The sequence below is a fragment of the Elephantulus edwardii genome, unplaced genomic scaffold (genome assembly GCF_000299155.1).
Source record: "Elephantulus edwardii isolate Elephantulus edwardi_28Jun2011 unplaced genomic scaffold, EleEdw1.0 scaffold00037, whole genome shotgun sequence".
In the NCBI taxonomy this organism is placed as follows: Eukaryota; Metazoa; Chordata; class Mammalia; order Macroscelidea; family Macroscelididae; genus Elephantulus; species Elephantulus edwardii.
Window position 1 is genome coordinate 20,342,675 of NW_006399787.1, and position 23,778 is coordinate 20,366,452.

General features: G+C 38.1%; 1 protein-coding gene across 1 annotated transcript in view; it reads right to left on the reverse strand.

Annotated features, from left to right (window-relative positions):
- Positions 1 to 23,778, reverse strand: part of RAD51B (RAD51 paralog B) — an 890,578-nt gene that overhangs the window by 804,204 nt on the left and 62,596 nt on the right. Inside the window, exons 3-4 of the mRNA XM_006884800.1 lie at positions 21,830 to 21,949; positions 20,515 to 20,698 (exon numbers count right to left, since the gene is read on the reverse strand). Coding sequence (XP_006884862.1) covers positions 20,515 to 20,698; positions 21,830 to 21,949 — 304 coding nt within the window. The remainder of the gene's footprint in view (positions 1 to 20,514; positions 20,699 to 21,829; positions 21,950 to 23,778) is intronic.

A 23,778-nucleotide genomic window follows, 5' to 3' on the forward strand; every position in this document is an offset into this window, starting at 1 on the left:
ACAGAAGACGGAGCTCTGGTGGCCTAGTGGCAAGAAGCTGTGCTTCAATCCCAAAGACATGCGGTTGGAGGCCACCATCTGCTCCGTGGGAGAAGGATGGTCACTCTCCTCACTGGATGGTCAGCTATGGCTCGGTTACGACTCAACAGTACACAACAACACAGAGAGAAGATATTTACTGCCTCTTCAAATCCAGGAGAAAAAAATAAGCAACAAAGGGTAACTCTGGAAACATCACTGCTCTTTTATTTAAGAAAAAGCATTATTAGAAACCCCACCACCAAAAGAAGTCCTTTTAAATGTTGTGGCATATACCATAAGGTCTTCTTAGCTACCCAAGTTAGGGGGGATAAAAGGTCATGGAATCCTGGAGAGTTGGGGGAGCCAACAGTAGTACAGAAGTGATGCTATGTGACTCTGAGCCTGGTTCATAAAAAGAATCCAGCATCCATCTGGCTCTCTCTTGGGAAGCTTGTTAGAACACAGTACCCATGCTGAGATCACATATGAGTGTTCCAGCTAGGCCCCAGGAGAAACAGCCATCACTGACTGCAAGAAGGGACAAGCGAACCTTCAGATGCTCCCAGACTTTGAGTCTTCAAGTCTACCAACTAAGGTCTAAGACTTCATGAAGCTCAGAAAACCTGGTCTGCCACCCTTATCCAAATTCCAGACCCACATAAACCAAAAGAGATAATAAAGCATATTGTTGTTTTTGCTAGGTGCTATTGAGTCACCTCCAACTCATAGTGACCCTATGTACAACAGCTCTGAAGCCTGCCCTGTCCTGAGCCAGTCTCACTGACACCGACATGCCAACCCCCATTGCTCCAGTTACTGTATCAATCCATCTCATCCAGGGTCTTCCTCTCCTGCTCTGTCCCTCCACCCTTCCCAGCATGCTGTCCTTCTCCAAGGATGGGTCTCTCTTGGACACGTGCCCAAAGTATGTGACGGTGCTTCAAAATCCTAACCTAGACTGTTTTAAACCACTACATTTTGGGAAAATTTACTAAGCAACAACTGAGAACTACTGGTCACAAGTCATGTAAGTCACCTTCAGCTGCAGAAGCTGAAAAGTTAGGGAACTGGATTGTCTTGAACCTTCATCTAAGTTTCATTCATTGCCATGAAACAGAATCAAAGTTGCCTTGGCAAGAAGACAGAAATGAGTGCTGGGTAGGCAACTAACAATATTTGCCACAATCACTTCCTTAATACTTGTTTACTAAAACAAATACACAGACAAGGTTTTTTGGTGTGTGTTTTTCTGGAAATTTTTCAGAACAATTACTCAGTGAGGGGGAAAAAACGCTAGTGCTACTAAATAATAAAACAACCTTTCAAGATCCCTTGAACACAGATAAGTACCAACTGATCCCAGAACCAGAAGTCATAGCAATGGCCGGGCCCAAGAATCCTGCCCCCAGCTGGCCAACACATGGACTTGTGCAGCTCTGTTTACATAAATAAAAATTGGTGTAGGCGAAATAACAATTGCAGGACACTCTGTAACCATCAAGTGATAAACATTTATTTTTTAATAACCACATTAATTCATCACTAAATTATAAACTTGCTCAATATTAGTTACAAGGGAAATTCACTACAACTTCCCAAAAGGACATTAGTTCCAAAGTACTGCTGAGCACTCTTTATTTTTAACTAAATCACTCTCTGTTTATTCAAAGAGTAAGAATAATGGGAACTTTTCATTTTGCTAAACAAAAATTGAGTCAAGTGAATTTTCCATTTAGAAAAAAACTGATTATTCTTTCAAACAACTAAATCTGAAAACATCCATTAGTTTAGATTTAAAAGGTTATGAAAATATCAGCTAATTACCAAAAATCAAATCCATTGCCACCGCATGTATTCCAATACATAACCACCCTCTATCTCTAAGTCTGCAAATCTTTACGGGAAGGGATTGCCCATCTCTCCCACTCGAAGATTCAAATTGCTGATTTTCAGCTTCCAACTCAGCACATTATACACTATTATATACCAAGCCTCAGATTAATTAATGAAAAACTCAAACTCACTGCCATCAAGTAATAATCAACTCACGGCATGGGAGGACATTACTCACATTTCTCCTGAAGAGAGGCTGTGGAAGCTTGTCAGAGAAGTACTGCCTTCGGGACAGCAGTACAGATCCTTTGGATAATGGCACTACTCTCTATGAATTATGCTGCCAATGCATCAAAATTTATAAAGTCCTTCCAGATAGGTTACAGATATTGTGAAAACTGGGAGAGGATTGCCTCATTTTTCCAGGTCTCACTAGTCAATCTTCTGTCTCTGACAGCATGCAGTCCTAACTTCCCTGTTGCTCTCTATTAAGAAGACGAGATTTCAAAAGATAAAAAAAAATTAAGCATGTATCGAAAATTAATATGGTTTTCTGTAATTTAACTGGAAGGATTAAAAAGACTTCTCAGTAATCAGCAAAAAAAAAAAAAAGAAGACGAGATTTGAGTTTTCCTTCTCTGACATGTTTCCGCAGCACCGAGATTCCAGAGGTTTAAGCAAGTAGGTAGCCAACTAAGGCGGTAAATAGACAATCTCCCTAAAAAATTATTATATGAAAGTGCTTTGTAAACTCTAAAAACCTCTACAAGGTTTAGTAACTTATGAATCTACTAATATTCCTAGTAGCAGGGCAATCCCAAGAATGAGGTAGGAACTTGTTACTGTGATTTAAGTGAAAGCTGACAAAGCAAATCGACCTTCCTTTCAACCATTCATACACATTTTGTTTACAACATTAATTATGATGCCCACAATGAAACTGCACTTTTCCTACTTCCTTCCTGTATTATCATTTCCATTAACTCTTCTATCCTACCCTTTTCTGGCTTCTTGGCTTTGGACAAACACTGTTCTTTTAACCATATATGTTAGGCTGTTCTCAGAAATGAGGGCCTCCCCAATGTTAATAGTCACTTTACCAGCCTCTTGGTATTTGGCTCAAAGTTCAGTCATAGGGGGTGAGCTTTGTTCCTGGTTCAAAGGGTAACTAAGGACCCTAGTCTCAGGGGTCTACCAAGCTCCACTGAGCCATAACTCTGGCCTTTCCATTCTGGTTTTCCTATTTTGGTTTTGTCCCACATTCCCCCACCGCTCACAATATCCTTTTAATTCTCTCTTGACAGATAAGCGGAAGCTCAGGAACGATAACTGACTAGCCTGGGATAACAGAGCTACTTACAATCCATTTGGAACTGATACCCTTTTCTCTGACTTGAAATGCTGGTAATTTCTGCTATGTCATACTGTTTCTATAAAATGTTTAATCTTCAAAGTATGATTACAAGCAACTGGGAGAGAAAAGCAAAAGAGGCCTATTATTGGACAAAGAACTATCATTTTCAAAGCCGTAGGGCCTATCCATCCTATATTATTGAACAACTCAATAAACTACACTAAAGATCATACCAAATAACCCAAGAGGTTCATTACAATATAGTCTAAGAAATGAAATTAACTTTAGTAGCCCTAAGCTATGAGCATGAATAAAATAAACTTTCTACATTATAACAATTTCAGTGTATCTTTAAAACACTGTGCTTTGATTCTCAAGACAATTGAGAACCACTCTATTACGGTTCAGGTCTTAATTGTCGCTTCTTCAAATATACATATACTAAAGACCTTTGGAGTCATGCTGCCCGTAAAAACTACCTTTATGTTTTAAGTTCTTATGAACTTTTAATTAAATTCATGGACAGCCAATTTTACTAGATACATCTGGCAATGTCATAAAATTAAAATGTCTCCTGTCCAGTCTCAGCATGTATTGAGGTTTTATTAAACCTCAAAGCAGAATCTTAGGAGGCTGTCTGTATTTCAGATGTTCCCCAAGAGAGACCCAACGCAAAAGTATTCCAAAATTATGCTTCTAAAATGGCATACTTATTCTAGAACTTTAGCTATAAGTTTTCCAGTTCTGGCTGGAGAATACTAAAACCCAACCGGCCTGTAGCATAACCACTAGCAGATAAAAGGCATCCATGACACTGTCCCCATAAATACTGGGGAAAAGGCAGTCAAAGCGGTAAATATCAAAGGACTGTTCTTACTTGAAATGTTGTTCTTGATAATACAGACAAACCACAACAATTATACTTTTAAACAACAATAAAAGCATACAGAAAAGTCAGATTTTCCATTGAAAAATATGTGAAAGGATTCTGAAAATTGAACAGCTTTTACTATTAGAATAAGAGGCAAGTGAACAGAATAATTTTGACCAAGACTTTAGAAAGCACTGTTGCAGACTGGATAAGAACATATACACTAGATTCAGACACATCTGAAAACAAACTCGAACCCTTCCCATACTAACCATGTAATTTAACCCTTACAGTTATTTAGCCCTTAATAAGCCTCGATTTATTCAGCTACAAAATGAGAGTATTATGGTCAAACTTATAAAACCATCTAAAAGATTAAATTGAAAATGTCTGATATCTCAAACAAAAATGAGTAATTAATAAGAGGAAGATATTTATTACTATGATAGGTTCTTCAGTCCACACTTTGCACTCAACCTAAAAGTGGCAGTTCAAGCCTACCCAGTAGTACCTTGAAACAAAGGCTTTTTTCTTTACAATTACAGCCAGAAAAACCTACTGAACTGCTTTACCCTATAATGCACGGGGTTGTCATGAATTAGAATCAACTCAAAAGCAAAGTTTGTGTTTTGTTGTTGCCTTGTTTTAAGTATTCACTGGATAGATAGTGTTTTGTTCTGTCTCTCATAGGGTCACAGGTACAAATCAACAGAACCTAACAACATAAACATAGTGATTTATTGCTGGTACAGGCCATCAAGTCAACCACAACTCGTAGCAACCCTACAACAGACCTGAGCCTTACCCTATCCTGAAGCAACTTCATAATCTCCAAAATGCTCAAGTCCATCCTAACAGTCACTATGCCAATCCATCTTGTTGAAGGTCTTCCTCTCTTTCTCTGACCATCCACCTTTCCCAGAATGATACATTCTTACAAGTACTGGTTCCTGCTAATAACATGTTTGCCATATTGAGTCAACATACTGCACATACAGTAGTGGCACAAATGTTTAATGCACTCAATTGCTAAACACAAGCTGAATGTTCAAGCCCACCCAGAGGTGTCTCAGAAGAAAAGCCTGGAGCTCAACTCTGACAAATTAACTACTGAAGGCTCTACGCAGTGGTCCTACTCTTACATACATGGGGTTATCATGAATCAGAACTAACTACAGGGCAATTGGTATTTACTATCAATAGCATTTCAAGACTAAATATTACTTAAATAATCTAGAACAAAATCAACAATTATGGTAGTCAGTAAATAAATAAATAAACTCTGAGTTACTATATAAGATAATTGGTCTTTAAATGGGATTTTATAAGATAAACACTTATGAACAAACTTTGATTTTAAAAACAGTTCAGGTTCTCAAACTATTATTAATTATTCTTATAGGTGGTATAGCACTGGTCTGTGTGTTGCTGTACAGAGGTAACTAACTCGTGGTTGCTGTGATACAAAACACTGTGACACTGATGTGCCAAATGTGATAATGGTTACCCATGGTGGACAGTGTTTGCTGAAGCTTCCCCATTAAAACAAGCCTAGAAACAGGAGTGGCATCCACTTCTGAAATGGTTTGCCTCTGGAAACTCTATGAACAGTGTTCATAGGGTCACTATGAGTCATCTACGACTCGACAGCACCTAACAACAACAACAAATGGGATTTCATAAGACAAACAGTTATGAACAAAGTTTGATTTTAAAAAGAGTTCAGGTTTTCACACTATTAACATTAGGAAGAAGAGTCCTTGCTCTCTCAAACTGCTACATACGTTTCTTTCCTATGTCCATCAAAACAGCCTTAAGATTAAAGAGCAATCATCTGATTTAAATATTTAATTGCAAAGACCATGGCCTGGATCAGGAGCACCTTAGTCTCTAGACTGGCACTGTGGCTTCTCAGTACTCTAGAGAGGTCTCTGACAGCAAATTTCCTCACTGCTGGTGTTAAAAGTGTTGACGATAGAAACAAGCAAGCTGTAATTGTTAAAAATCCTCAGTCTCGTCTTCCATGGTTCTGCCAGTTGGCCCAGTGGTGAGAATCTTTGTCTTCTTGATTCTGAGCAACAATCCATACTGAAGACTACAGTCCTTGACCTTCAGCAGCAAGTGCTTCAGATCCCCCTCAGTTTCAGCAAATAAGGTGGTGTCATCTGCATAACATATGTTGTTGATGAGTCTTCCTCCAGTCCTGATGCCATATTCCTCCTCATTAAGCCCAGTCTCTTGAATCCCAGAACACTTGATTGTGTTCATGCAAAACCTATACTTGGACCTGAAAGCACTCCTCAGAATAGACCAAGGAAACACTTCATGGTTCAAAATCAGGAAAGGATTGTGTCAGGGATATGTCCTGTCTCTTCAATCTATATGCAGAACAGATAATTTAGGAGGCTGGAAGCAGAAGGAGATGAGAAAACCACTGGGATAACAGAGTTTCATGGATGGAGAAGGTGGTGAAGGATTAGGAAAGATCCAACGGGGACCTGAAAGGACAGGATAACAGCAGGCATAGATAAACAGTGATTAAATTTTTTTTTAAGGTAAGCTTTGAGCATTGTGCTCTTTTTAAAAAAAATTTATTTTATTATTTTGCGTGTGTGTACCATCTAATCAGATCTGACTGGTACAGGAGGAGACTGGCCCTCTTTCTCCAGCAGAGCACCTGGTGGAAATGCAGTGCAGTACCAGGTCACCAGAGCTCCCAACAGTGATTAATTTTATAAAACACAACGTGAATCAAGGAATATGTCAAACATAATACACATGAATGAAACAAAGTGAACATAATTTTTACGCAAATAAATATAAGATTTTTAAAAAAGGAAAAAAAGACTGGAAGCTTCAAAAAAAGCAGTCAAGATTAAAGATGCTGAATATAATTGAGCTCCTATTCACAGAAAGAAAGACTTAACTATAAAGAAACAGTGGAGTAGAGAAAATGTAAAAATTCTGTAATTTTTATACACACAATATACACACATGGAAGGTAACTGTTATTAATGCAAAAAACACATATAAGACAAAAGATGTACAATAACATCAACTAAAGAAACTACTTTTGTCTTCAGTTAAAAAGAAAGCATCCTTTGAGCAACTCATATTAGCAAAGATTATATTGCCAACTGTTTATTTGACTTAAAGCGTAAACTATTAGTATATGCCAATCAACACAAGACTCAATTTTTCTACAATGCTTTCCTCTATGAAATTAATAGTCACAAACTAAACTACCTTCTGACACTGTTAATCTTCTAAACAAAATATACTAATATCATACATAAAGCACTAATATTAAAATCCTCCCTTGATAACCCCAATTCTTGGCATAAAAACTTGGGTAATGATGTCTCACAAAGGTTCAAAAACTATACTAAAATAAAAATAGCCCCCCAAAAATCCCTACAGTCACTGAGTTGACTCCAACTCATAGCAAGGCTCCAGAGCAGAGCAGGGCTGGCCCCATTTCCTAAGGTAATTAATCTTTACAGGAACAGACACTAATTCATCTTTCTCCCAGAGAGCAGCTGGTGGATATGAGTCACTAATACATCCATTAGACCCATGCTTAATACACGGTATCACCAGGGAACCAGAAAATAAATATTACCAGCTAATTCTCTCCACTCAATTTTAAAGGAGAAAAGACTGAGTAGGATACTCCAAATTTTTTATTCCAAATAAGTGTTTTCAAGGAAACTGTATAATTAAAAGTGTGATGGAGCCATTCTGTTGTTATATGCCATCAAGTTGTTTGTGAATCATAGTGACCCTATGCACAACAGCCCTAAACCCTGCTCTATCCTTTGCCAATTGCACTGCCGACACACCCATCCTGATTACAACAGTCACTGAATCAATCCACTTCATAGAGGGTCTTCCCCTCCTGCGCTGTCCCCCTCCTCTAACCAGCAGGATGTCCCTCTCCAAAGACCTGTGTCTCCTTGCAACATGTCCAAAGTATGTCAGACGAAGCCCCAGAATCTTTGCCTCCAAGGAGTAGCCTGGTTTAACCCTCTCTGGAATGGATCTGTTTGTTTTCTTGGCAGTCTATGGTACATTCAATACTCTTCTCCAGCACCACAGCTCAAAGGCGTCAATTCTCCTTCTGTCCTCCCTAGTCATTGTCCAGCTCTCTGATGCATAACAAGTGATTGCAAAGACCATGGCCTGTATCAGACACACCTTAGTCTCCAGAGAGACACCGTTGCTCTTGAGTACTTTAGTGAGGTCCCTAACAGCAGACTTTCCCATTACAATACGTTTATTTATTTCCTGGCTGCTGATGCCAAGAGTGTTGACCATGGAGCTGAGCAAACTGAAGCTGTGAACAATCTCAATCTCTTCGCCATCCATCCTGATGCTATCAATTGGTCCAGTGGTGAGAATCTTTGTCTTCTTGACATTGAGCCTCAGTCCATACTAAGGGCTGCAGTCCTTGACCCTCTGCAGCAAGTGCATGAGGTCTTCCTCAGTTTCAGCAAGCAGGGTTGTACCATCTGCATAACGCAGATTGTTAATAGATCTTCCACCAATCCTGATGCCACACTTCTCCTCATAGAGCCCAGCCTCTTGGATAATCTGTTCTGCATACAGGTTGAAAAGGTTTAGAGATAGGACACATCCCTGGCGTACACCCTCCCCAATTTTGAACCATGCGGTGTTACCCTGCTCTATTCTGACGACTGCCTCCTGGTCCAAGTATAGGTTTCGCACTAGCACGATTAAATGTTCTGGGATTCCCATTCTTCTCAGAGTCAGCCACAGTTTGCTATGATCCACACAAACGCCTTTGCATAATCAATGAAACACAGATAGACATTTTCTGGTATTCCCTGCTTTTAGCTAAGATCCATCTAACATCAGCTACAATATCCCTAGTACCAAGACCCCTTCTAAACCCAGCCTGGACTTCTGGCAGTTCTCTGCTGATGTGCTGTTCCAGTCATTTCTGGATAATCTTCAGTAGAATCTTGCTTGCATGTGAAATCAATGATATTGTTCTGTAGTTTTCACACTCTGTTGGGTCACCTTTCTTTGGAATGGGAACAAACATAGATCTCTTCCAGTCAGTTGGCCAAGTGGTTGTTCTCCAGATTTCTTGGCACAACTTGGTGAGCACATCCAGGGCAGCATCTGTTAGCTGAAATACATCAATTGGCATACCATCTATTCCTGGGGCCTTATTTTTTGCTATTTCCTTCAAACAGCTTCAACTTCTTCCTTCATCATAGGCTCTTGCTCAAATGTTATTTTGTTAAATTCTTCTGTATCTGCCAATTCCTTTCGATACAATGACTCAGTATATTCCTTCCATCTTCTTTTAGTACTTTCTGGATCATCTAATATTCTGCCTAAAGCATTCTTGATTATAGCAACTCGAGCTTTGAATTTGTTCTTCAGTTCCTTGAGCTTAAGAAATGCTGAACAAGCATTCTAGCCCATAGAAATATGAACTGCACACATATTCAGTACCAAACACTGTTCCATATGGACATTTCAATATAGGCAGTCATCAAGGATATGTAAGAGCACAGTTACATTCCCAGAGAATGTTTAAATAGACTTAAAAATTTAAATATTGCAAAATGAACATTTACATTTCAATAAAGATGTTAAAACCTTGAGTACTGCAAACAAAGGAAGAGTTGATGGGGGCTATAACAAGGGTACAAAACTTTAAGAAAGAGACAGAACCTGACAGCCTTGCCATGAAAGAAGACTAAAAGCTGGGGTAAGAGGGGAGGTAATTCCCACTATTTAAGTTCATGCCAATACGTAGCAGCTCTGTGGGTAAAAGCATTCAGCTGCTGAGCAAAAGTTCTAACTGGCCAGACACCTCAGGAAAGAAAGATAATCTACTTCTTTAAAGATTAGAAACTGTGTGGGCCATTCTACTCTGTTCTGTAGGATCTCTATGACAAAACTCAGACAAAGAACCCACAATTGAATGGATTGAGAAATTATCATACATTCACACAACGGAACACCACACAGCATGCAGGAGCAATGATTTTGTAAATCACTATCTAATTTGAGAGCGACTGAATGAAGAACATTATGCCAAGTGAACTAAATTCAGTCCCATTAGGACAAATACTGTATAAGACCATTATTGCAGAATGTGTGTTAGGATCCAAGGGGCGGGGGGGAGTAGAGTGGTGAGAATGTGCAGGGGGTGGGGTTTAAACCCTAATATCACACAATTGGATGGGTGGAGGGAAGGCTGGGTAAAGGAAATGGGAAAGATCTGGTGCAAAAACAATGTATACAAACTTTGTAAGTAAATCAGTATATACGAAAAGTTTTGCTTTAAAAAAAGAAAGATGAAAGGAGAGAACATTTACAGCTAGAATAAACATAAGGATTTAAGATAGACCAGTAATGGACTTCTCCACACAGAAAAGACAAGGTAAAAGGAGTGTGTAAGGAAAAGAGTGAATATCCTCTCAGGAATTCAGTCATTCATCAGATTGTTGTTGTTCTTAGGTGCCACTGAGTGAAGTACAACTCATAGCAATTCTATGGAAAACATATCTGAACGCTATCCAGTACCAGCATCACAATCTCCAACACTCAATCTCATTGTTGTAGACATTATGTCAACCTAACTGGTTGAGGGTGCTTTTCTCCTTTCCTCACCCTTTGCCTTTCCAAGTATGATGTCCCTCTCCAATAAATAGGAACATTCTGACTGCATCTTCTCCAAGACACCTTTTTTGTTATTTTGGTGGTCTGTGGGATATTAATTTGTTGTTGTTATTTGCCGTCAAGTTGATTACAACTCATAGAGGCCATATGAACAATAGCTCTCAGCCCTGCCCTATCCTAAGCCAATCTCATCATCTCTGACATGCCTGCTCCCATTGCCACAGTCACTGTGTAAATCCGTTTCCTCCAGGGTCTTCTTCTCCTGTGTTGACATTCTGTGCTTCCAAGAATTAAGTCCTTCTTCAAGAACTGGTCCTTCCTGGCAACATGCCTAAAGTATGTGAGACAGAGTTTCAAATCCTTGCCTCCAAGGAGCAAATTGGTTTCACCATCTCCAGGACTGACCTACTTGTTCTCTTGGCAGTACACAGTATGTTCAATTCTCTTCTCTAGCACCAACTCAAAAGCATCGATTCTTCTGTCATCCTAAATCACTGTCCAGCTCTCAGATGAACAGCAAGCAATTGAGAAGCCCATGGCCTGGATAAGTATTAGTTTTAATCTTCAGACTGCCATCATTAGTACTTTAGTCTTCAGACTGACATTATTGCTCTAACTCTGGAAAGGTCCCTGAAAGTAGGCTTTCCTAAAGCAATTAGTCCTTTGATTTCCTCGCTGCTAGTGCCAAATGTGTTGACTATGGATCTGAGTAAGATGAAGTTCTTAACAAACTCAATTTTTTTTCGCCATGTATCACAATGCTGCCAATTGGCCCAATGATGAAAACCATTGTTTTCTTGACATTGAGATACAATCCACATTAAAAACTGCAGGCCTTGCCCATTTCTTCAGCAAATGCTTCAAGTCCTCCTCAGTTTTGGCAACCAAAGTTGTGTCATCTGCATAGTGTAGGTGGTTTATGAGTCTACCTCCAATCCTGATGCTACATTCTTCTTCCTGAAGTCCAGCCTCCCAAATGATCTGTTCCACCTATAGATTGGAAAAGTATGGAGAAAAGATACATCCTTGACACACTTCTTTCTTGATTTTTAACCACACAGTGTTCCCTTGCTGTTTGTACAAAACATTCCTGGTGTAGGTATAGGTTTCACATGAGCACAATCAAGTGTTCTGGAATTTTCATTCTTTTCAATATTCAGTATTTTTCTCCAACACCACAGTTCAAAGGCATCAATTCTTCTTCTGTTATTCTTAGTCAGTATCCAGCTCTCAGATGCATAGCAAGTGACTGAATTCATGGCCTGAATCAGGAGTACCTCAGTCCTCAATAATAAGGAGGACATCATTGTTCCTCAATAATTTGGGAAGGCCCCTGACTACAGATTTCCCGTGTGATATGTCTCCTCAACTCTTACTGCTGATAACAACTGTATTGACTGTAGATTCAAGATTAAGTCATTGACAGTTTCATTCATTTCTCCATCTAGCATGATGTTGCCTATCATGATTCAGTGGCTAGAATATCTGTTTTCTGGATGTTGAGATGCAAGCCATACTGAAGGCTGCAGTGTTTAACTTTCTGCACTTCAAGTCCTCCTCACTTTCAGCAAACAAGGCTGTGTCATCTGCATAATGAAGGTTATTAATGAGTCTTCCTCCAAACCTAATGCCACATTCTTCTTCATAGAATCCAGTTTCTCAAATAATTGCTTAGTATACAGATTAAATAGGTATGTTCCTCATCAAACAAGAACAGCTGTTATATGCCATGTACTGCCCTTGATGTAATGGATAACAACTAGGAACACAGATAAATTCTCTGCCTACAGTTAGTACCAACAGTAGACTTATTCTATGCTTTACAATCTCATGAAAAGCTTCTAGAAAGGACAGAGATGTAATAAAAGCTATTACTTAGGGGAAATGATGAAGTAATTTTATGTATCCATAAAAAAAAGAAACAATGAGACCAATTAAAACACAGCAAAAGTAATCCAGGATGGAAGTAGCAAGTAACATTATTGGATCAGATAAATCACCTCATATTTCTGCCTCCCTTTTATCATCTGAAAATAGAAGGTTGCCACCCAGCCAGAGCTTCCAGATTCTCAAGTGGAAAATCCTATAACACACCAAGCACTATATAATATTTATAAAGTAACATTAAAGTCTAAAAACTGCGACTTGCTTTCATTCCTAAACTTTTCTTAGCAGCACAACTCTAGAATTATGCTGTGTTTTACCTCTACTTATCTGTGACCAAAAGAGCACTGTTGTTCAAGGAAGAATGGGATAGCAAGGATCAAGGATTAGCCATGATACAGTGAGCTCTGGTCGTCTAGTGCTAAGAAATTGCACTGCAGCGCCAAAAGTCCACGGTTCTAATCCACCAGCTGCTCCATGAGAAAAGGACAGGCAATCTCCTCTGATGAGATTAACTGCTTCTGAAAATTCATTGGAAGGGCAGGTATGGGTCATTTCAACTCGAGCGTACATAACAACAACGTGAAGCTCTACACTGCACCTTCTCCAAGATATATTTGTTTGTTCTTTTGGCAGTCCATGGAATGTTCAGCGGTCTTTTCCAACACCACAGTCCAAAGGCATTAATTCTTCCAATATCCTTATTCATTGTCCAGCTCTCAGATGCATAGCAAGTGATTGGAAATACTATAGCCTGAATCACACCCACCTGAGTCTTGATTACTCCTCAATCATTTCAATAGGTCCCTATCTCTAGACTTTCCCAATGTCTCCAGATTTCCTGACTGTGATACCAAGGGTGCTAACAGTGGAACCAAGTAATATGAAGTTGTTGACAGTTTCAATATTTCTCCATCCATCATTATTTTGCCTAATAGTCCAGTGGTAAGAAGAGTTTTGTTTTCTTGACACTGAGATACAATCCATATTGAAGGCTGCCTTCCTTGATCTTTTGCAACTTGATCAATTACTTCAAGGCTTCTTCACTTTGAGCAAGAAAGTTTGTGACATCTACATAACACAGGTTATTGATGAGTCTCACTTCAATCCTGATGCCACATTCCTACTCACAAAGTCCAGTTTCATGAGTAATTCGCTCAGTATATAGACTGAATAGAGAGAGAGAATACAACCCTGACACACTGCCTTCTTAATTTTAAACTATGTAGTGTTCCCTTGCTTTTTGCCCACAACTGCTTCCTGATCTACATGTAGGGTTTGCACACACACACAATTAAGTGCTCTGTAATTCCCATTCTTCCCAATGTTAGCCATAACTTGTTATAATGCACACTGTATGTGAATATTTAAAAGATCAGGTAACTAAATGGATGAAAGCCAGTGCATCAAAAGCAAGTCCCCTTTGGGTTCCTACTTTCCTTTGCCAAATGCAACCAATGGAGATTTTTTTCATGAACTTTCATTGTCAATTTATGCATATAAAACATATTTCTCACCCATGTTTCTTTCCTCTTTTAATTTTAATTTTGGAATAAGTGTATTCACAAAAAAGTCGCAAAAGATAGAGTTTTTATGTATCCTTTCTCCAGCTTCTCCTAATGTTACAATTTTTAAATCTTACATAGCCACTGTCCAGTTACCAAACCAATAAATTAAAATTTTGCAATCTATTAGTATTATTTTGTCAATTTTCAGCAATTAGCAAGAAAGATAGTGTAATGTGCAACAATGAATGAATGAGGGATAATTAAATAGGAAAATATGCTGTAAAAATTATATATGGTGCACTTAAAAAAAAGAAAAGAAAAAGGGTGTAAATATTCCATACATACTTCTTGATGCTCCTGTGTGTCAGGGACCCATAAAAATAGGGGTGAATTTCAGTAGGTAGCACAAAAACTTCAAATTATGTTTATAAAGATAAACCTGATTATGATAGATATACGGAAAACTATTTTCTTAATCCATGATTAAAATTTCATTAGCAGTTACATCCAAAAAATTATTCCCCTATAGTAACAGTCCCTGGGGATCAGAGAAATGAAAGATATAAACTTGCGGCCCAGAGATGATGCACTACTAACCAAAAGATCATTGGTATCAGACAACTGGAGTCCACCAGTGGCTCTGCAGAAGAAAGATATGCAGTCTTTTCCTTTTGAGACTTAGAGCCTAGAAAACCCATACAGTGAGTTCCTATGAGTCAGAACCGACGTGGTAGCAGTGAGTTCAAGTTTCAAACATTTGGTAGGTTACGGGGCGGGGGGAGAATCATGATAGAGGGGGGAAAATCCTGGAACTGATAATCAAAAGATCTTACCATTTACCAACTACTTGTCTTCCCTCTGTCATGCTGAGCACCCTAGACAAGTCAGTTCATCTGTCTTGGCCTCAGTGTCAAGTGTAAAACGAAAGTGTAATCTGGGAAGAAAAACCTATTATTTTGTTCTGAGATATAATTTATAATAAGCATTAAAAGCATTTTCTGTATGGTAATCTCATCAAGGGTCTTCCTATCTTGCACTGTCCCTCCACCCTCCCAAGCATGATGTCCCTCTACAGATTGGCCCCTCCTTGCAACATGTCCAAAGTATGTTAGACAAAGCTTCAGAATCCTTGCCTCCAAGGAGCAGCCTGGTGTCATCCTCTCTAGGATGAACCTGTTTGTTTTCCTGGTTTTTGTTGTTGTTGTTGTTATGTGCCGTCGAGTCTCTTGTGACTCATAGCGACACTATGTACAACAGACCTAAACTCTGCTCTGTCCTGTGCCAATCTCATTGTCTCCAACACACTCATCCCAATTACCCCAGTCACCGAATCAATCCATCTCATAGAGGGCCTTTCCCTCCTGCACCTGCTCTCCACCCTCCCAAGCATGATGTCCTTCTCCAAAGACCGGTCTCTCCTTACAACATGACCAAAGTATGTCAGACGAAGCCTCAGAATCCTTGCCTCCAAGGAGCAGCCCGATTTAACCCTCTCCAGGATGAATCTGTAGTCCATGGTATATTCAATACTCTTCCCCAGCACCACAGCTCAAAGGCATCAGTTCTCCTACTATTATCCCTAGTCATTGTCCAGCTTTCTGACGCACAGCAAATAATTGCAAGGACTATGGCCTGAATCAGGCCATATGGTAATTAGAAGCAAATTATAAACAGGCAACATAAATAACCCAAACCAGTATTTGTTTTATACAAGCAACATTTAAATTCTTCAGTTATATTAATCAAGTATCATCTATAACCTATTTCACATTCTGGTATTTTTTTCAGATTCTAGCCTGGACACATTTTAAAAAGATAAAAGTTCTAGACCCCTTGCTTAGAATCCCAGTGTTTTAAGACCTTGTGCATATCTGTGGTCACTAATCTGTTTTCATTGTTATATGGTCATTTGCCTGCAAGGTGTACATTCCTTTTTGAATTTTTTTTTAAGCACATTCCTTCTGTAAGTGAAAAAGAGCAAACAAGGTGCAGAACTCAAAACAGCATGGGGAAAAAAATAAAAAGATTAAAGTTCTTTATCATACATCTCAATAAACTTTATATCGCCTTCATAAACCTCAAGGGAGAAAAAACAAGATTGTATCAGTCTGTGTTCAAAATGTAAATATGTAAATACATTCTCGAGGTCTACACACATTCTCTGAAAAACTTCAAATTTTAATGTTTCCATTTCAATAATAGCCCGAAAATATTATTATGGACATTTATAACTAAAAATTGTCCCAGAATGTCGATACATCTGTTTTTCATTTTTTTATTATTATTATTTGTGTGTGTGTACCGTCAAATCAGATCTGACTGGTACAGAAGGAGATTGTTCCTCCTTTTCCAGCAGAGCATCTGGTGGATTCAAACCACTTACCTCTGGGATTACAGTGCATCTTCATGCCACTAGGCCACCCAGAGCTTGCCGATACATCTGTTTTTAAGGAAAGAATCCCAAGTAGTACCGTCAGAGACTTTAAATTGTAAATTAATTCATGCCCAGGTAAGGGCCAAGTGATGCCATTCTCTCCAAATAGAAAAGGTTTTGTATTAGTTCAAATTAAGACAAAATGTGAGAATGATGAGTCATCACGTGAATACAGTATGAATATATGTATATTAAATTCAAAGGAAGTTGATCTGTAAGTTAATACCCCATTTATATTATAGGCAGTAATTAATTTAGCAAAGTATCATCTATAATATTAAAATAGCATCATTAATCTGTCTTGTTCATAAATGCCCAATCTAATTTTATGGTTATATAAATTTTATTTAATGCTAAAAATTATTAGCTAATTTATAATTTTCTAAATTTCTGTGAGATTATAATAGAATTTAATTCAGTAATGAAGTTTCATAGAATATTATCTGCCTGAAAAGAGGTCAACATGTTAAACAAGTCTGACATTTTTAAGAATACATTCAAGCATGCTTACATATAAACATACATAGATATATTGATACACACTCTCTCTCTCTCTCTCTCTCTCTATATCTATACAAACAGATTAAATAATTAATGAGGGGTTTTTTCCACTTATAAGGACTTCATAAGCTTTATAGCAGAGAGGAAAAAATCTAGAAGCAATTTAATTATTAACATTACAAGGGCAGTCAAACTATGGGACCATTATAAATAGGAAATTATGCATTCATATGCTGAATAAGAATAATCTATTCATCTATTTATCCATCCCCTAAAGCATTGCATTGGTTATCCTTTGGTAAAGGAACCTTAGTGGTGCAATAGTAAAGAGCTTGGCTGCTAACACAAAAGTCAGCTGTTCAAATCCATCTGCTAGTATCATAGGAGGAAAGTCCTGGAAATCTGCTTCTGTAATGATGTGTTGCTGTTGGCTGTTAAAACGATTATGGCTCATCATGAGCCTTATAGGAGAAAGTAGAACTGCTCAAAGTTTCCCAGGATGCAACCTTAATGAGAGTACATCTTTCTCCCCAAAAGTGCTGGTGGGTTCAAACATCTGACCATTCAGATAGTATCTAAGAGCTGAGTCATTGCACCACCAGGGCCTAGGAAACTCTATAAGGCAGTTCTGTTCTGTCCTACAGGGTCATTATGACTTCAAATCAACCCAACAGCACACAATAATGGCATCCTTTGGTGAGGAGATAATTGGTAATTTCTATTTTCCCCCTTTAATTTTTCATCAATCTCTTTTGATGGTCCAGCCTTCTTTTCCTACTACTAAAATCTAGCAATGTTCAAAGTCTTGTCCTTAGCATTCTCTCTTCTGTTTCAATTACAACTTCTATGCATCTGGTTTCCAAATCTGTAACTCTAATGTACACAGCTCTTGTGAGTTTTAGACTCTGATCTCTTAAAGTCTGCTGTACATCTCTTTTCAAACCAAATAGCTCTTCAAACTTAAAATAATAAAAGCAAACTCATAAGGCTTGATACTTTGAAAAATATAATGAACCAGACAATATGCTGTTTAAAAACACTTAGTTCTATATGAATCTCCCTATTAAAAAATACAATATAAAGGTATAAGTGTTTCTGATTTTCCATTTAAGGTACTAAGCTAGAAAAATGCTAGCATTTCCCACAGGAAACATTTTCCAAGTCTTCTAAAACTAATGTTTGCTTATCGCAATATGTTCTGTATTTGTTGTTAGGTGCCGTTTCAGACACTACAACTCACAACCACCTGATGAACAACAGATCTGAACTTAGTCCTTCCTGCACCATGTTACATTAGAGAATATTATGTGCTGCATATATCTCTAAACAGAGAAGAAATGCAAAAGACAGTTTTAGGGCATATGAAGTACCTGTAGAGGTCTCTGCTAAAAACAAAAAGCAGAGGTTCTTTCCTACTCAGTAAAATACTTCAGAGAAGCTGAAATTCACTAACCTACAATTACTATTTCAAAGCAAATAACTTTTTTACTAGTTCTCACACTGTATGTAGGATTAAGTCACACCAGGAATATGAATATAATAGTACATATACACTTAATTTTTCCATTCAATCAAGTCATCTCTATAAAATATTTATAAATTCCCTTATTCTTCTATACCAAGGAAAATGTGAATTTTAATGTATTATTAAACAACTATGACAAGATTTAATCCACAATAATCTTAATACTCAATCTCATAAACACAAGGTCACAGAGTTTGGTAAGAGGAAGAAGGGAGTGAAGGAACTAGGGAAGATCCAGTGGGATCTCAAAAGATAGTGTAATAGTGGGTATATATAAATGATAATTAATGTTATAAGACAAAAATGTATGAAAATTATAATAAGACACAATGTGGATGAAGGAATGTGTGAAATAAAATATATATGAATGTAAGAGATCTTTTAATGCTAAAAAAGTCACAATAGAATAAAACACTTTTACTGTAAACTTAAAAATATTCTGAGAAGTTTTCCTTAAACAGGTTGAATCACATTCCTAAACAACAGAAGTCATACAAGAAGATTAATTAAAATCCATTGCTTTAAAATAAAAAATTTTAACAAGAAATGCTTTAAATTTTTCTTAGGACCAGACAAATATTCTGAAAATCATATTCATGAACACACATTGATTTTGGGGTTGGGGGGGACCATTAAAGTTATCTAGATTTAAATTCACTCTTCAGATCTTAAAAAGTTTCATTCAAATGTGCATTTATATCTTCAAGCTTACACACCACAAACTCTTGCAATACACCCTGATCTTCAGACTTTGTACTACTGAAAATCTTGCTAGCAGAATCCTTCCAGATTTTCTTACTGGCACTCCAAACCCAAAACCACTGTTATCAAGTTGACTCTGACTCATTGTGATTCTATAGAACAGAATAGAATTGTTCTACAGGATTTCTAAGGAGCCCTTAGGAACACAATATGTTACCAACTGAAAGGTTAGTAGTTCAAATCCACTGGCCACTCTGCAGGAGAAATAAGAAGCAGTCTGCTTTCACTCAGATTTATAGAATCAGAAACCTGACAGAGGATACTGTGAGTCTGAACTGACTCTATAGTAATGAGTTTGCTTTCTCTGGAATCTTTCTGGAAGCGGACTGCCACATCTTTCTCCCTCAGAGCAACTGATAGGTTCAAACTATAGAACTTTTCATTAACATCTAGATGTTTTAACCATCATGTCACTAGGGAACTTTGACTATCACTCCAAATATCCTTTTATAGTCAACCAGTGGCCAGTCAAAGCAAACCAAACCTTGTTGTTGTTGTCATACAAAATAACACTGAACACAATATCAAAACCTGAACTATTTTCAAAACTATACAAAATGACACAGAATACCAGATCCAAACCAAAATAACAAAACCAATGATCACTGCCATAAAAGAACAGACCTAGGCAATTTCAAGGAATTTTAGCGCTTAATATTTCTCTCAGTATAACAAATATCATTTAAAACATGCATACAGAGTAAAAATAATGAAGGAGGGGAAGGAATGGCCATACAAACTTTCTAAACAAGCTTTAAATCTTCTTCAGGGTCAAACTCTTTAAAAAATTAACTAAAAAGATGGTGATAATTGCTATAGCAAGTAAAGGTCCTTGAGGGACATAGATGGTCTCTAGTGAGCTGTGATAAGATGAACAGAAAAGCCTTGCCAGTTTGAACCTATACAGTTCTATCATGGGAGAACGAAGGCTTGGCGACCTGTGGCTGTAGAGCTCACAGCCAAGCCCACTCTATACTCAATAAGCTCTGCCCAAATGAGTGCACAAATACAAAACAACTGCTATAGCAATTGGACTGTACCACTTTTAAAAAGTCATCTCTTTTACGTTTTCCTGTACTTGTTATTCTAAGTCAGTAAATGCAATATAAAAGAAAGAAAAAGGGTGGGGGGAATGGGAAAAAGGGGGGAAAAACTTACTGGAATTGAAAACTCCTCAGCCAAGTACTTCAATAAAGCTGCTTCTCTTGCCAAGAACTTATTTCTTTCTACAAGGTTGCCTTGAAGTTGTGTATCAAACTCTTTTCTGACCACAGAAGCGACAGAGTCGATAATCACCAATTTAACTCCATTTGAAATAATTTCTTCTTCCAAAGACTCAAGCCTGTAAGGGCAGAATTTTTTAAATAGTCGCTAAATTTAAGATATAATAATGAAAACCTTACGGATCTAAACAGTCTAATCTACAACCCATCATTGTGATGGCATGGACCAGGCAGCATTTCTTTCCATTGAACGTGGACCTTTGTCATAAATAGGGGCTGGGGGGCGGGGGGAAAGAGTAGTATTGCAAAGATTAATTAGAGAAAAATAAAACAAGGGCATTAATCTGCTTTTCCTAAATTAAAACAATGATTGAAAGAACGCAATAAACAACATTTTGTTGTTGTTATTGTTATGTACTGTCGAGTCAGAACCAACCCACAGTTGACTCTTCAGTGGGTTTACAGTAAATGGAACAGGAGGAGATTGGCTCTCTTTCTCCTAAGGAACAGCTGGTGGATTTTAATCATATGCCTTTTGGTTGGCAGTGCAGCTCCTTATCGCCAGGCCATCAGAGGTCACTGAAACATAACATATACATATTGTATTCTATACATTTTGCAATGTGTACAGTCCTACACATACTGTCTTCATTTGGAAACGAGAAAATGTTTCCATGTAGTTTCACCTCTTGGCTATCATAAAATATTGTGAAAACTCAAATTCTGGAGTAAGCTGATATATGAGAAACGGAGTTAAAGAACTTCAGAGAGAATTTGTGAAGTGTGGAGGGGTAGGAGCAGAATTAGAAAGGACGGAATTGCTTGATGAAGTTAGCTGAACAAAATCAATTGTTGTGGACAATGATGACAATAACCACGAAGCTAAGAACAATGGCTCTGAAACCTGCCCGATCCTGTGGCGTCCTCACCATCTCCGAGTGCACTGCCAGGCATCTCACCGAGAGTCCTCGCTCATGCTGACTAAGCATGACGTCCTTCTTCAAGGACTGGTCCCTCCTTACTGGATACCCAAACTATATGAGACAGAGTTTCTACTTAGTCACTGTTCAACTTTCCGATGCACAGCAAGTAATTGAAAAAATCATGGCTTCTGATTCCCAAAATATGAAATATCATAATTCAAAATATGTAAGGACTTACTTTCCTCTAAATATGTAAGTATTAAAAAGGTAAAAAGAAAAAAATCTCTTTGAAACATTATTTAAAGGCCAAAATTTAACCAAGCTTACCTCTGCAACACTTCATCACAGGTGAGTTCTTGGTAAAGATGAACTTTACTGCTCATCAAAAGTAGTTTTTCTTCATTGTTAAAATAGCTGGGGTAACGGGATTCTGCTACCTCAATCAGTCTGTAGGGAAATGAATGCCACAGGTGACAACTGTTAATGGTACTCAAGCCCACACTACTGAACCTGAAATAAACTTTACCCGGGAAATTCTAAAGCCACAAGTAACTCTGGAACAAGAGCCTTATCAATGGAGCAGCTTTAAGAAAAATAGTTAAATAAACAAGTTTAAAATGTAAGCCCTCGTCTCAACTTACTGCCGAGGTCAGCAGAACATGTCATCAGCCCAGACATTTAAATCTCATCTGATCTTGAGCAAGAAACAATGTCTCTTGGGTTTATCTTTCTGGAAATAACATGTTTTTAATTAGTCATATTTTTACTAACAGCTTTACGTTTAATAAATAAGAGATGCTTTCATTTTCTTGAATGAAAGTATTTGAAAAAAATATCGTATACTATCATGACAAGGAGGGACAGGTCCTTGGAGAGGGACATCATGCTTGGTAGGGTGGAGGGATAGCGCAGAAGGGGAAGGCCCCCCTATGAGGTGGATTGATTAAGTGGATGGGGTAATTGGGATGGGAGTGTCAGAGACAGTGCGATTGACACAGGACAGAGCAGAGTTTAGGGATGTTGTACATAGGGTCGCTATGAGTCGCAAGTGACTCAATGGCACAAAACAACAACAACACCATCATGACAATAAGTCTTCATGTCTCAACATAAAGAAAAAATATGCTTTCTCAATTAAAATTTAATTCATACAAACAAACGTTATCTAATAGTTCCTTGATAAATAGTAAATTATAGTCTAACAAAAGAATGCTATTCAATAGTCCCTTGGTAAGCTATGGTGATGTGTGCCCTCAAGTCAGAACTAACTCAGTGGATCCACCAGTGGGTTTTCAGAGGCAGTATATCACACAGAAGGAGACTGCCCATCCTTCTCCCACAAAGCAGCTAGTGAATTTGAACCAAGTGCCTTTGGGATTACAGTACAGCGTCTTACCAGTAGGACACTAGGGCTCTATTTTTAAAAGAAGTATGAAATTCTTTCTATTTAAATGAATGCTAGTTAATAGCTTCTTTGTTGTTGTTGTTGTTGTTGTTGTTGTTAGGTGCCATCGAGTCAAGTACAACTTATAGTGACTCTGTGAACAAAAGATTGGAACCCTGTCCTGTGCTGCACCATCCTCACACTTCCTGACACACAAGAGCCCATTGCAGCAGTCACCGTGTCAATCCACCTGGTTGAGGATCTTCACTGACCCTCCACCCTTCCCAACATCATGTCCTTCTCCAAGGAATAGCCCCTCCTAGAAACATGTCCAAAGTATGTGAGGCAAAGTCTCATCATTCTTGCATCCAAAGAGCACTCTGGCTGTACCCTCTCCAAGACATATCTGTTTGTTTTCTTGGCCGTCATGGAATGTTCAGTGCTCTTTTTCACACCACAGCTGTTGTAGTTATTAGGTACTTTCAACTGAACTTCTTGTAGACAAAAATTATTTTCTAAACACTAAACTCTGAAATAAAAAATAGATCTAATATCACAAGACACAAGAGAAATGCAAACAAATTAAAATCTTTCAGGTTATAAATATTTCTATGTATATTTGTGTGTAACTGTCTTCTATTTAAAATTATATTTTATCAGTTCTAAAACTTAACCTTCCAAAGGAGGCATGTAAGAAGGGATGGTAATGGTGAGAGTCAGCGCCCAGAGCCATCAGGGGCTTTAAGCTCGTTGCCCACTGCTGTGGTGTGGACAGCTGAAACCCAGGCCCCGACAGGCACCTGAGGGGGAAAAAAACCCAGACTCTACTTCATGCTCTGCTGGAGAAGGAGGGGCAGTCTCCTGTACCAGTCAGATCCAATTTGACGGTACA